Consider the following 13306-nt stretch of genomic DNA (forward strand, 5'->3'; position numbering starts at 1 on the left):
GCAAATAGTTTAGGTCAGAGACTATAAAATGTTTGCAATGCGCTCGTTAGCATTTAGCTAACATTCTCTATGGGATTTTATATGTACATGTTAGCATTGCTAACCTCCGTATTACAGAGGCTAAGTGGGGATTCATTGTCGGTATTTCCGAATATCCCGGTATGGCACAAGGTTGGTATGAAGGTATGCCATCAAAGATGGTGTAGCAGTCGGACGTGTGTTTTTCTTTTCCCGTCTTGTCCCGTGTAAGTAGTCGTTTTCCTCGTTTTTTCGTATATATTTAGTATATATTTTTAACTTTCCATTTACGAACTGAATATCCTTTCTGCAACCCGCCTCACCCATTGTGGTACGGATCTGCTATTTTTATACTTTAGAACCGGAACCCCATCAGAAGCTAACTAGCTAATAGCTAGTAGTCAGTTAGCCACTTCTAGCGGTCTTCACCGTTAACTCGGACACCAGCCAGCTTCAGCTCGGGCCATACCTGCCAGTCTGCACAGCGTGATATCAACCCAGAGTGTATCGGACTGCTTTTTCTATACCACATCACTGGATTCCTGCCGCAAGCTCTGGACCATTACACCGGATCATCGCAGCTAGCTAGCTGCAACCGAGTGGCTACTGTTGGATAATGCCTCTGTCCCGAAGCAAGCACCAGTTAGCCTTGAGCTAGGCCCATCACCCGGCTAGCCGAAGAGGTCTACAAGCTAATTCTTGGGCTATAATACCTCTTTTGCCACTTGGCCTGGACCCTTTATTGCCGACACGGAACCCTGCCAATCCATCACGACTGGTCTGCCGACCTAATCATACAAGTTGGTTTCAACAGGCTTTTCCATTGCGAAGTCGCCGAAGACCCGCTAGCTTTCTGATTTGCCGTGTCTCCAGCTTGCCTAGCGTAGTAGCGACTACCGAACGGCTCCCTGACTCTTCTATTGCTGCTCATTGGACCCTATGATCACTCGGCTACACATGCCTCTCCCTAACGTCAATATGCCTTATCTATTGCTGTTTCGGTTAGTTATTATAGTTTTATTTCACTGTCGAGCCCCCAGCCCCGTACAACATGCCTTAGATAGCTATTTTGTCCCACCCCCAAACATGCGGAGACCTCACCTGGCTTAACTGGTGCCTCCAGAGACACGACCTCTCTCATCGTCACTCAATGCCTAGGTTTTCCTCCGCTGTGCTCACATCCTACCATACACTTGTCTGTACTTTATGCCCTGAATCTATTCTACCACGCCCAGAAATCTGCTCCTTTTATTCTCTGTTCCCAATGCACTAGACGACCAGTTCTTATAGCCTTCAGCCGTACCCTGATCCTACTCCTCCTCTGTTCTTCTGGTGATGTAGAGGTTAACCCAGGCCCTGTAGCCCTCAGCAACACAATTATTCCCCAGGCGCTCTCATTTCTTGACTTCTGTGACTGCAAAAGCCTTGGTTTCATGCATGTTAACATCAGAAGCCTCCTACCTAAGTTTGTTTTATTCACAAGCTTTAGCACACTCCACTAATCCTGATATTCTAGCTGTGTCTGAATCATGGTTTAGGAAGGCCACCAAAAATTCTGAAATTTCCATCCCCAATTACAACATTTTCCGACAAGATAGAACTGCCAAAGAGGGCAGAGTTGCAATCTACTGCAGAGATAGCCTGCAGAGTTCTGTCAAACTATCTAGGTCTATGCCCAAACAATTTGAGCTTCTACTTTAAAAATCCACCTTTCCAGAAATAAGTCTCTCACTGTTGTCGCTTGTTATAGACCCCCCTCAGCCCCCAGCTGTGCCCTGGACTCCATATGTGAATTGATTGCCCCCCATCTATCTTCAGAATTCATACTGTTAGGTGACCTAAACTGGGATATGCTTAACACCCGGCCGTCCTACAAACTAAGATAGATGCCCTCAATCTCACACAAATTATCAAGGAACCGACCAGGTACAACCTTAAATCCGTAACAATGGGCACCCTCATAGATATCATCCTGACCAACTTGCCCTCTAAATACACCTCCGCTGTCTTCAACCAGGATCTCAGCGATCACTGCCTCATTGCCTGCGTCTGTAATAGGTCCACGGTCAAACGACCACCCCTCATCACTGTCAAACGCTCCCTAAAACACTTCAGTGTGCAGGCCTTTCTAATCAACCTGGTCCGGATATCCTGGAAGGATTTTGACCTCGTCCCGTCAGTAGAGGATGCCTTGTTGTCTTTAAAAGTGCTTTCCTCACCATCTTAAATAAGCATGCCCCATTCAAAAAACTAGAACTAAGAACAAATATAGACCTTGGTTCACCCCGGACTTGACTGCCCTTGACCAGCACAAAAACTTCCTGTGGCGAACTACATTTAGCATCGAATAGCCCCCGTGATATGCACATTTTCAGGGAAGTCAGGAACCCATATTCACAGTCAGATAGGAAAGCTAAGGCTAGCTTTTTCAAACAGAAATTTTCATCCTGTAGCACTAATTCCAAAAAGTTTTTGGACACTGTAAAGTCCATAGAGAATAAGAGCACCTCCTCCCAGCTGCCCACTGCACTGAAGTTAGGAAACACTGTCACCACCAATAAATCTACGATAATCGAGAATTTCAATAAGCATTTTTCTACAGCTGGCCATGCTTTCCACCTGGCTACCCCTGCCCCGGCCAACAGCTCTGCACCCCCTGCAGCAACTTGCCCAAGCCCCCCCCCCCCCCCCCACTTCTCCTTCACCCAAATCCAGACAGCCGATGTTCTAAAAGAGCTGCCAAATCTGGATCCCTGCAAATCAGCTGGGCTAGACAATCTGGACCCTCTCTTTCTTAAAATTCACAGCCAAAATTGTTGCAACCCCTATTACTACCCTGTTCAACCTCTCTTTTGTGTTGTCTGAGATCCCAAAAGATTGGAAAGCTGCCGCGGACATCCTCCTCTTCAAAGGGGGATACACTCTCGACCCAAACTGTTATAGACCTATATCCATCTTGCCCTGCCTTTCTAAAGTCTTTGAAAGCCAAGTGAAAAAACAGATCACTGACCATTTCGAATCCCACCGTACCTTCTCCGCTATGCAATCTGGTTTCCGAGCTGGTCATGTGTGCACCTCAACCACGCTCAAGGTCCTAAATAATATCACAACCACCATCAATAAAAGACAGTACTGTGCAGCCGTCTTCATTGTCCTGGCCAAGGCTTTCGACTCTGTCAATCACCGCATTCTTATCAGCAGACTCAATAGCCTTGGTTTCTCAAATGACTGCCTCGCCTGGTTCACCAACTACTTCTCAGATAGAGTTCAGTGTGTCAAATCGGAGGGCCTGTTGTCCGGATCTGTGGCAGTCTCTATGGGGGTGCCACAGGGTTCAATTCTCAGGCTGACTCTTTTCTCTGTATATATCAATGATGTCGCTCTTGCTGCTGGTGATTCTCTGATCCATCTCTACGCAGACAACACTATTCTGTATACATCTGGCCCTTCTTTGGACACTGTGTTAACAAACCTCCAAACAATCTTCAATGCCATACAACCCTCCTTCCGTGGCCTCCAACTGCTTTTAAATGCTAGTAAAACTAAATGCATGCTCTTCAACCGATCGCTGCCCACACCCGCCAGCCCGACTAGCATCACTACTCTGGACGGTTCTGACTTGTGAATATGTGGACAACTACAAATACCTAGGTGTCTGGTTAGACTGTAAACTCTCCTTCCAGACTCACATTAAGCATTTCCAATCCAAAATTAAATCTACAATTGGCTAACAATTTTGCAACGAAGACTCCTTCACTCATGCTGCCAAACATACCCTCGTAAAACTGACTATCCTACCAATTCTTGACTTTGGCGATTTCATTTACAAAATAGCCTCCAACACTCTACTCAGCAAATTGGATGTAGTCTATCACAGTGCCATCCGTTTTGTCACCAAAGCCCCATATACTCACCAGCACTGAAGAGACTCAGCTTGTCACCGGTCCATAATGATCAATTATTGAAGCTGTCCTGTGACCAAGGCCTGCGCTCTAGTTTTAATGAGATGCGCCTGTCCACATTCTGGCTGTTCAGCAGTGGAGAATACCTGCAACTCTGCGAGATGGCAGGGAAGATGTTAACCCCCTTTCATTCTACCTACTTATGTCAGACCAGCTTCTTCTCTCTGCCTGCAATAAAATCTAAATAAAATCACATCTGGGGTGTCCCTGGCACAAAACAGTTGGCTGGCATATACTGTAGGCTATAGGCCTAGGCTATACGAAGAGCATGCTCGGCGGACAGGGCCAAGTTATATTTCTAAGAAAATATACTTACCTCCCGAGTTTTTGCACTTCTGGGATGGTGTATATAAAACTAGAATACACTGCATAACACACTAAAATGGATAGGTTTTCCCAATCATGAGCACCGGCTTGCCCTGTTCTTGCTGATGTAAACCCTTTTGTGCTGCCTAACCAATGACTATGCTGTGTATGGTGGCAGGAGGAGAGTCAATTTGTACAAAAATTGCAATATACTGTATGTGTGTGCGGACTAGGCCTATTGCTGTCCTGTTCAGCTTGAGAGAGAGCGTGAAGATGGAAAGGAGGACCGGAGGTAAGCTTGCTATTGCTAGAATTGACTTTAATAAAAACAATATGTTATGTTGCCCATAATGAAGCTATTTATCAGAGTTATTGACCTCACAATAAGCCATTTTCAAGTAATTTACAAACATTACTATGAAGCAGAAACTGGTGCTGAAAGTAGGCTAACTTGAGAAGACCTAATCCATTTCAAAAGTCTAATTTAAATTTAAATTTAGGCTACTAACAACAAGAGGGCTTTGTGTTGTAACCTATTTCTTCCTATTCAAGAAATAAGAGGTAGGCCTACCTGTCTGACAGACTAAATTATAGTCTACTATCCATATATTTTATCTGCCAATTCATTCAGTTACCATGCACTCCTTAAATATCTAAGTGTCAGTGAAGAGCTTGGTGTGTTTAGTTAAAACCAGGGCATGAATTTAAGGGGTATGTGAGGGTATTGTGGCTTTTGTTAATGTAACGTTCGTCTTGTGGTGAATGAACGGACCAAGGCGCAGCAGGTGAGGAATACATACTAATTTATTGAATGAAAGACGAAAACACTGACAAAACACTAGAACAAACTACAAAACAATAAACGAAGGCAACAGACCTGAAACAAACGAACTTACATATAGACGAAGAACGCACGAACAGGAACAGACTACCTAAAATGAACGAACAAACGAAACAGTCCCATGTGGTAAACACAGACACAGGAACAATCACCCACAAACAAACAGTGAGAACAACCTACCTTAATATGGCTCTCAATCAGAGGAGACGACACACACCTGCCTCTAATTGAGAACCATACCAGGCAAACCATTAACCCAACATAGAAAACACATAACATAGACTACCCACCCCAACTCACGCCCTGACCAATTAAACACATACAAAACAACAGAAAACAGGTCAGGAACGTGACAGAACCCCCCCTCAAGGTGCGAACTCCGGGCGCACCCCTAAAACTCAAGGGGAGGGTCTGGGTGGGCATCTGTCCGCGGTGGCGGCTCCGGCGGTGGACGAGGACACCACTCCACCACTGTCTTTGTCCCCCTCCTTAGCGTCCTTTGAGTGGCGACCCTCGACCACGACCTTGGCCTAAGAATCCTCCCCAAGGCCCCCACATGATTTAGGAGGTAGCTCAGGACAGAGAGGTAGCTCAGGACAGAGAGGTAGCTCAGGACAGAGAGGTAGCTCAGGACAGAGGGGCAACTCCGGACAGAGGGGCAGCTCAGGACGAATGGCAGCTCCGGACTGAGTGGCAGCTCCGGACTGGGTGGCAGCTCCGGACTGGGTGGCAGCTCCGGACTGGGTGGCAGCTCCGGACTGGGTGGCAGCTCCGGACTGGGTGGCAGCTCCGGACTGGGTGGCAGCTCATGACTGTAGGGCAGCTCATGACTGGGTGGCAGCTCATGACTGTAGGGCAGCTCATGACTGTAGGGCAGCTCATGACTGTAAGGCAGCTCATGACTGGAGGGCAGCTCATGACTGGAGGGCAGCTCATGACTGTAGGGCAGCTCATGACTGTAGGGCAGCTCATGACTGTAGGGCAGCTCATGACTATAAGGCAGCTCATGACTATAGGGCAGCTCATGACTGTAGGGCAGCTCATGACTGTAGGGCAGCTCATGACTGTAGGGCAGCTCATGACTATAGGGCAGCTCATGACTGTCTGGCGGCTCTGGCAGCTCCTGACTGTCTGGCGGCTCTGGCAGCTCCTGACTGGCTGGCGGCTCTGGCAGCTCCTGACTGGCTGGCGGCTCTGGCAGCTCCTGACTGGCTGGCGGCTCTGGCAGCTCCTGACTGGCTGGCGGCTCTGGCAGCTCCTGACTGACGGACGGCTCTAGCGGCTCGGGACAGACGGGCGGCTCTAATGACTCGTGGCAGACGGATGGCTCTAATGGCTCGTGGCAGACGGATGGCTCAGATGGCGCTGGGCAGACAGATGGCTCAGATGGCGCTGGGCAGACGGATGGCTCAGACGGCGCTGGGCAGACGGATGGCTCAGACGGCGCTGGGCAGACGGATGGCTCAGACGGCGCTGGGCAGACGGATGGCTCAGACGGCGCTGGGCAGACGGATGGCTCAGACGGCGCTGGGCAGGCAGGCAGCTCAGACGGCGCTGGACAGACGAGCAGTGCAGGCGGCGTTGAGCAGACGAGCAGTGCAGGCAGTTCAGACGGCGCTGGGCAGGCAGGCAGCTCAGACGGCGCTGGACAGACGAGCAGTGCAGGCGGCGTTGGGCAGACGGCCGACTCTGACCTGCTGAGGCGCACAGTAGGCCTGGGGCGTGGTGCCGGAACTGGTGGTACCGGACTGGAGACACGCACCTCAGGGCGAGTGCAGGGAGAAGGAACAGTGCGTACAGGGCTCTGGAGACGCACAGGAGGCTTGGTGCGTGGTGCCGGAACTGGTGGTACTGGGCTGGAGACACGCACCACAAGGCGAGTGCGGGGTGCTGGAACTGGAGGTACTGGGCTGGGGCGGGAAGGTGGCGCCGGATAGACCGGACCGTGCAGGCGTACTGGCTCCCTTGAGCACTGAGCCTGCCCAACCTTACCTGGTTGCATGCTCCCCGTAGCCCGTCCAGTGCGGAGAGGTGGAATAACCCGCACTGGGCTGTGTTGGCGAACCGGGGACACCATGCGTAAGGCTGGTGCCATGTACACCGGCCCGAGGAGACGTACTGGAGGCCAGATATGTAGAGCCGGCTTCATGGCACTTGGCTCAATGCTCACTCTAGCCCGCCCAGTGCGGGGAGGTGGAATAACCCGCACCGGGCTATGCACCCGTACAGGAGACACCGTGCGCTCTTCCGCATAACACGATGTCTGCCCGTACTCCCGCTCTCCACGGTAAGCATGGGAAGTGGGCGCAGGTTTCCTACCTGCCCTCGCCACACTACCCTTTAGCCTCCCCCCAATACATTTTTGGGTGAGCCTCTCGGGCTTCCGTGCTAGACGCGTCCCCTCATAACGCCGGTTCCTCTCTCCGGTTGCCTCCGCTCTCCGAGCTGCCTCCAGCTGTTCCCATGGGAGGCGATCCTTTCCAGCCAGGATCTCCTCCCATGTGTAGCAACCCTTGCCGTCCAAAACATCCTCCCATGTCCATTCCTCCTTCGTGCGCTGTCTCTCTCTCCCGTTACACCGCTGCTTGATCCTTTGTTGGTGGGTGATTCTGTAACGTTCGTCTTGTGGTGAATGAACGGACCAAGGCACAGCAGGTGAGGAATACATACTAATTTATTGAATGAAAGACGAAAACACTGACAAAACACTAGAACAAACTACAAAACAATAAACGAAGGCAACAGACCTGAAACAAACGAACTTACATATAGACGAAGAACGCACGAACAGGAACAGACTACCTAAAATGAACGAACAAACGAAACAGTCCCATGTGGTAAACACAGACACAGGAACAATCACCCACAAACAAACAGTGAGAACAACCTACCTTAATATGGCTCTCAATCAGAGGAGACGACACACACCTGCCTCTAATTGAGAACCATACCAGGCAAACCATTAACCCAACATAGAAAACACATAACATAGACTACCCACCCCAACTCACGCCCTGACCAATTAAACACATACAAAACAACAGAAAACAGGTCAGGAATGTGACAGTTAAAGAAAATACACTACATGACCAAGATACACATCTCATTCCAAAATCATGGGCATTAATATGGAGTTGGTGCCCCCTTTGCTGCTATAACGGCCTCTACTATTCTCTTCTGGAAAGGCTTTCCACTAGATGTTAGAACATTGCTGCAGGGACTTGCTTCCATTCAGCCACAAGAGCATTAGTGAGGTCGGGCACTGATGTTGGTCGATTAGGCCTGGCTCGCAGTCGGTGTTCCTATTCATCCCAAAGGTGTTTGATGGGGTTGAGGTCAGGGCTTTGTGCAGGCCAGTTAAGTCCTTCCACACCGATCTCGACAAACCATTTCTGTATGGACCTCACTTTGTGCAGGTGGGCATTGTCATGCTGAAACAGGAAAAGGGGCTTCCCCAAACTGTTGCCTCAAACTGGAAACACATAATTGTCTAGAATGTCATTGTATGCTGTAGCGTTAAGATTTCCCTTCACTGGAATTAAGGGGCCAAGCCCGAACCATGAAAAACAGCCCCAGACCATTATTCCTCCTCCACCAAACTTTACAGTTGGCGCTATGCATTGGGGCAGGTAGCGTTCTGCTGGCATCGGCCAAACCCAGATTCGTCCGTCAGACTGCCAGAAGGTGAAGTGTGATTCATCACTCCAGAGAATACATTTCCACTGCTTGAGAGTCCAATGGCGACGAGCTTTACACCACTCCAGGCGACGCTTGGCATTGCACATGGTGATCTTAGGCTTGTGTGCGGCTACTCGGCCATGAAAATCCATTTCACGATGCTCCCAACGAACAGTTATTGTGCTGATGTTGCTTCCAGATTCAGTTTGGAACTCGGTAGTGAGTGTTGCAACCGGGAACAGATGATTTTTATGCGCTATGCTCTTCTCCACTCGGCGGTCGCGTACTGTGAGCTTGTGTGGCCTACCACTTCGCGGCTGAACCATTGTTGCTTCTAGATGTTTCCACTTCACAGAAGTGAAGTGAACTTACAGTTGATCGGGGCAGCTCAGCAGGGCCGAAATCTGACGAACTGACTTGTTGGAAAGGTGGCATCCTATGGTGATGTCAAGTTGAAAGTCACTGAGCTCTTCAGTACAAACCATTCTGCTGCCAATGTTTGTCTATGAAGATTGCATGGCGGTGTGCTCGATTTTATAGCCGAATCCACTAATTTGAAGGGGTATCCACATACTTTTGTATTTATGGTGTGGCTAAATGCATAGGCTTGTTAACTTAAGATTTTGGAAAAAAACGTTGTACCTGATTATATAATGTACCTGATTATATAATGCAATCTTTAACGACACTTTAATCCGCAATGCTTTATGCTAGAAACAAGCTGTAGAATGCTGGGGAAAGACATGACTCCAATGCATATGACATTCAGAGGCTGCGCTACAACGTTATATAGCCGATGAGGAGACAAAAAATGTACTTTGCTTGGGAAGTAATGGTTCTGTCACTATCAATTGACATTCAACATTTCAACAGACTATTAAACAACATACTGACTCTATATCAGTCAGGAGCAAGCAGGTAGCCTAAGAAGGAATCTAGGCTATATTATTATGATTTCAAGGCTATAGCCTGCCTTTTAAGAAGTAATTTGTGAAGCATTTGTGACAAGCTACAGGCTGGCAGGAGCATTCAGCATTTCATCAACACATCATCAACAGTACTTCAAAAACATGCTTATAAATGTAGCGTTTAGGCAAAATAAAATAACTTTATTGGTATTAAATAATAATTAAACAAAAAATGCCTTATTAGGCTTTGCAGTCACTCTACAGTGCCTTTTAATTCACTTTTAGAAACACGAGTTTGGCCAGTCGTTGGTTTGAGGATCATGTGGTGAGCTATGCATGCCTAGTTCATTCATTTAGCCTAGCAGATGCTCTTACAGTATATTCCCATGCCCTAATCACAGTCAACACAAATGTTGTGTGTAGCAACAATATTGTGGACTAAAATATATTAAATTAGGAAAATTATAGTTTCCCAAATGAAAAAAAAGTTAAAAGTGCATACCTGATGATATGAGGTGGCTGTGTTAAACAGTGAATTGCTTTTTCGCAAAATCATTGATGATCAGATACTTATGTTACAACTGGTTTGGTTGCGCTAAATGTTTACCGTTGATATACAACTTTAGCATTGTTCCAAACTTAGACTATCCTCTTTTTTAACAATAGCCTTTATAAAAAATCAAAAGCTGCAGGATGCGCTCATTCGTTGTCATGCTCAGTTGTGGTATTAAAAAAGATTTTGCTTCTCTCCCTTTATAAAAGGCCATTTTTTCTCAGACCACAAAAAATATGATTCATGCAGTGCTTTTATTCTAATGGATATCTGTTCACCCTTGTCCGCGAAGGTCTACGAATCCACAACCTTCTGGCTACTTTGTAATGCTTACAATACGAATAACAGTTTCATATCTAAGGCTTTGGTCTGTCCTAGGAGTGAGGGTAAACTGTAGGCATGTTAACTGCTATCCACTTTATGTTTCAGTTATTTGTTTTTTACAAGCGTTCGGGGAACGGGTAAAAATATATTTTACGAAAGGGAGGGCCATCTATTTTCATTTCAGAGAAATCCAATTTTCCCCATGTGTCCCTCATTATAAATAACATACAGTCCCTTATCACTGCATTCCCGTTTGAATAGATTTTGAAGGGAGTGGACCTTCTTGCTTTGCCTTTTCCTCTCTGGTTTTGTCAACATAATCATTTGATATGAACAAAAATTTTACCAGCAAAGGACAGACAGCTAGCCAGCTACTGTTCAAATGTTGATTAGTGAACAAGGTTAATTAATTGAATGCAGATGGTTGTGTAATTTTCACTCAACTTCCTTTTTTATGTATTGAGAAATATGGTTATATATGGTTATATAGTCAAATAGGCTACCTATATTGGCCCCAAAGATAATAGATTCCTTGCAGAAGAGATTCTGCTTCCACGTGCAAATCTGTTTACTTCTCTGGTGTAGCAGGTAAAATTACTGTGCTGAGTCCTGTTCACGGTTTGCACACGTGTAATACCGGTGTAGTTCCTCTGTGAGAACGATGTAGTTACATAGGATGTACTTTTTACATTTTTTGTCATTTAGCAGATGCTCTTATCCACAGCGACTTACAGTTAGTGCGTTCATTATAAGTTCGCTACAGTGCCTTCATAAAGTATTTATACCCTTCACTTACTCCACATTTTCTGTTACAGCCTGAAATCAAAATGTGCAGATATTCTGACTATGCCACACAAGAATTGTGCAGCAATGATAATGCAGTGCTGACACTCATTTAGGCAAACATTAAACCTCTTTAGTTGGCAGTAGAGGCATCGATAAATTAAATTGATTAAGTGAAACATCATCTAATCTAAATGTACTAATTTCACAGGATTGCTATCTGTTGGATCAAGGTGGTATAAGGATCTTTATCTGGAAAGGAAAGAAGGCTTCCAAGACAGAACGGTCCGAGTCTTTGGATAAAGCAGAAGTGAGCTGCACCTCTTGACACGTTTTAGTTTCACAATGCTTTTGATATCCCTTTGCTGTCCCTGGATGCTTTTTAGTTGAATACAGGGGGGCCCTAAAATATCACCTCCTCCCCCCCTTTTTGTACAACCCAGATACCAGATAATAAACAAGTTAACCCTAAAAATCACCTGAATACCTGAACACGTCTTCCGGTCCTGGATCACAGATACCACACATCACTTACCAATTCAACTCTCTCTGACACCAATATCTCTTTACCAACCTAATTTAAGAATACTTTTTAAAAAGGGAGGGGCACTGCATCGCAGTGCTAGCTGTGCCCCAGAGACTCTGGGTTCGAGCCCAGGCTCTGTCGCAGCCGGCCGCGACCGGAGGTCCATGGGGCGACGCACAATTGACCTAGCGTCGTCCGGGTTAGGGAGGGTTTGGCCGGTAGGGATATCCTTGTCTCATCGCGCACTAGCGACTCCTGTGGTGGCGGGCGCAGTGCACGCTGACCAGGTCGCTAGGTGTACGGTGTTGCCTCCGACACATTGGTGCGGCTGGCTTCCGGGTTGGATGCGCGTTGTGTTAAGAAGCAGTGCGGCTTGGTTGGGTTGTGTTTCGGAGGACGCATGGCTCTCGACCTCATCTCTCCTGAGCCCTTACGGGAGTTGTAGCGATGAGACAAGACAGTAACTACTAACAATTGGATACCACGAAAATGGAGAAAAAGGGGGTAAAAAAATATATAATTATTTTTAAAGGGAGGGGAGTGATATTTTAGGACCCCTCTGTATTCAACTAAAAAGCATCTTGTAATTGTAGGCATACAAGAAGGCGAAGGGCTACCCTACTCCACCTACGTCGAGACGGTGAACGATGGTGCGGAGTCTGCCGTGTTCAAGCAGCTGTTCCAGAGTGGAGCGTGAAGGGTCAGACTGTAGGGATGGGGACCACAAACAGTCCAGGCAAAATTGGTGAGCAAGTCACCACAAAAAAACACTGAATGAGCCAACATTGGTATCTCTAAATGTTTTTTCTTGACTGCAGCCAAGGTTGAGCAGATCAAGTTTGATGCTACTTCCATGCATGCAAGGCCTGAGTGGCTGCCCAGCAGAAAATGGTCGATGACGGAACGGGCGAAACAGAGTTGGTAACAACCTGTAATACTAGCTTTGACAAAAATATTATTCATAATCCTCCCCTTTAAACTGTATATCCAATGGAAATCAACACTTCCCATTTTCCTCCAATCAGGTGTGGAGTTAGAGGACAGTGAACTGGTGCCTGTGGACAGGAAGTGGTTGGGCCACTTCTACGGAGGCGACTGCTATCTCATCCCTACAAATATGAAGTCAGCAACAGGAGTCACTACATACTATACATATGGCAGGTCAGAACACCCTCCTATCCAACTTCCCTCTTTGGCATTATCGCATAGCTCTCTGTCTGCCTGGCAATCAAGCTTTGATAAACCAGAAATGTTTTATATGAGCAGAGCTTAATTCCATGACTAGTCTCTGTCTTGTTTGCTTTCCATGCAACCTTATGCAGAAAGTTACAGTAACTATGGTGTGTTTGATGTGTACAATGATAGGGTCGCCATGCGAGCCAAGAAAGAATCAGCAACGAGCAGAAC

The 13306-nt window shown here is 47.0% G+C and overlaps 1 protein-coding gene across 1 annotated transcript in view; it reads right to left on the reverse strand.

Annotated features, from left to right (window-relative positions):
* Window positions 1-12512: 12512 nt before the first annotated feature.
* The window catches only part of LOC120057741 (villin-1-like), a 28556-nt gene continuing 27762 nt past the window's right edge, over window positions 12513-13306 (reverse strand). The window contains exon 9 of the mRNA XM_039006220.1: window positions 12513-12605. Within this exon, the coding sequence (XP_038862148.1) occupies window positions 12513-12605 (93 nt within the window). The remainder of the gene's footprint in view (window positions 12606-13306) is intronic.

Source organism: Salvelinus namaycush, chromosome 13 (genome assembly GCF_016432855.1).
Source record: "Salvelinus namaycush isolate Seneca chromosome 13, SaNama_1.0, whole genome shotgun sequence".
Classification (NCBI taxonomy): Eukaryota; Metazoa; Chordata; class Actinopteri; order Salmoniformes; family Salmonidae; genus Salvelinus; species Salvelinus namaycush.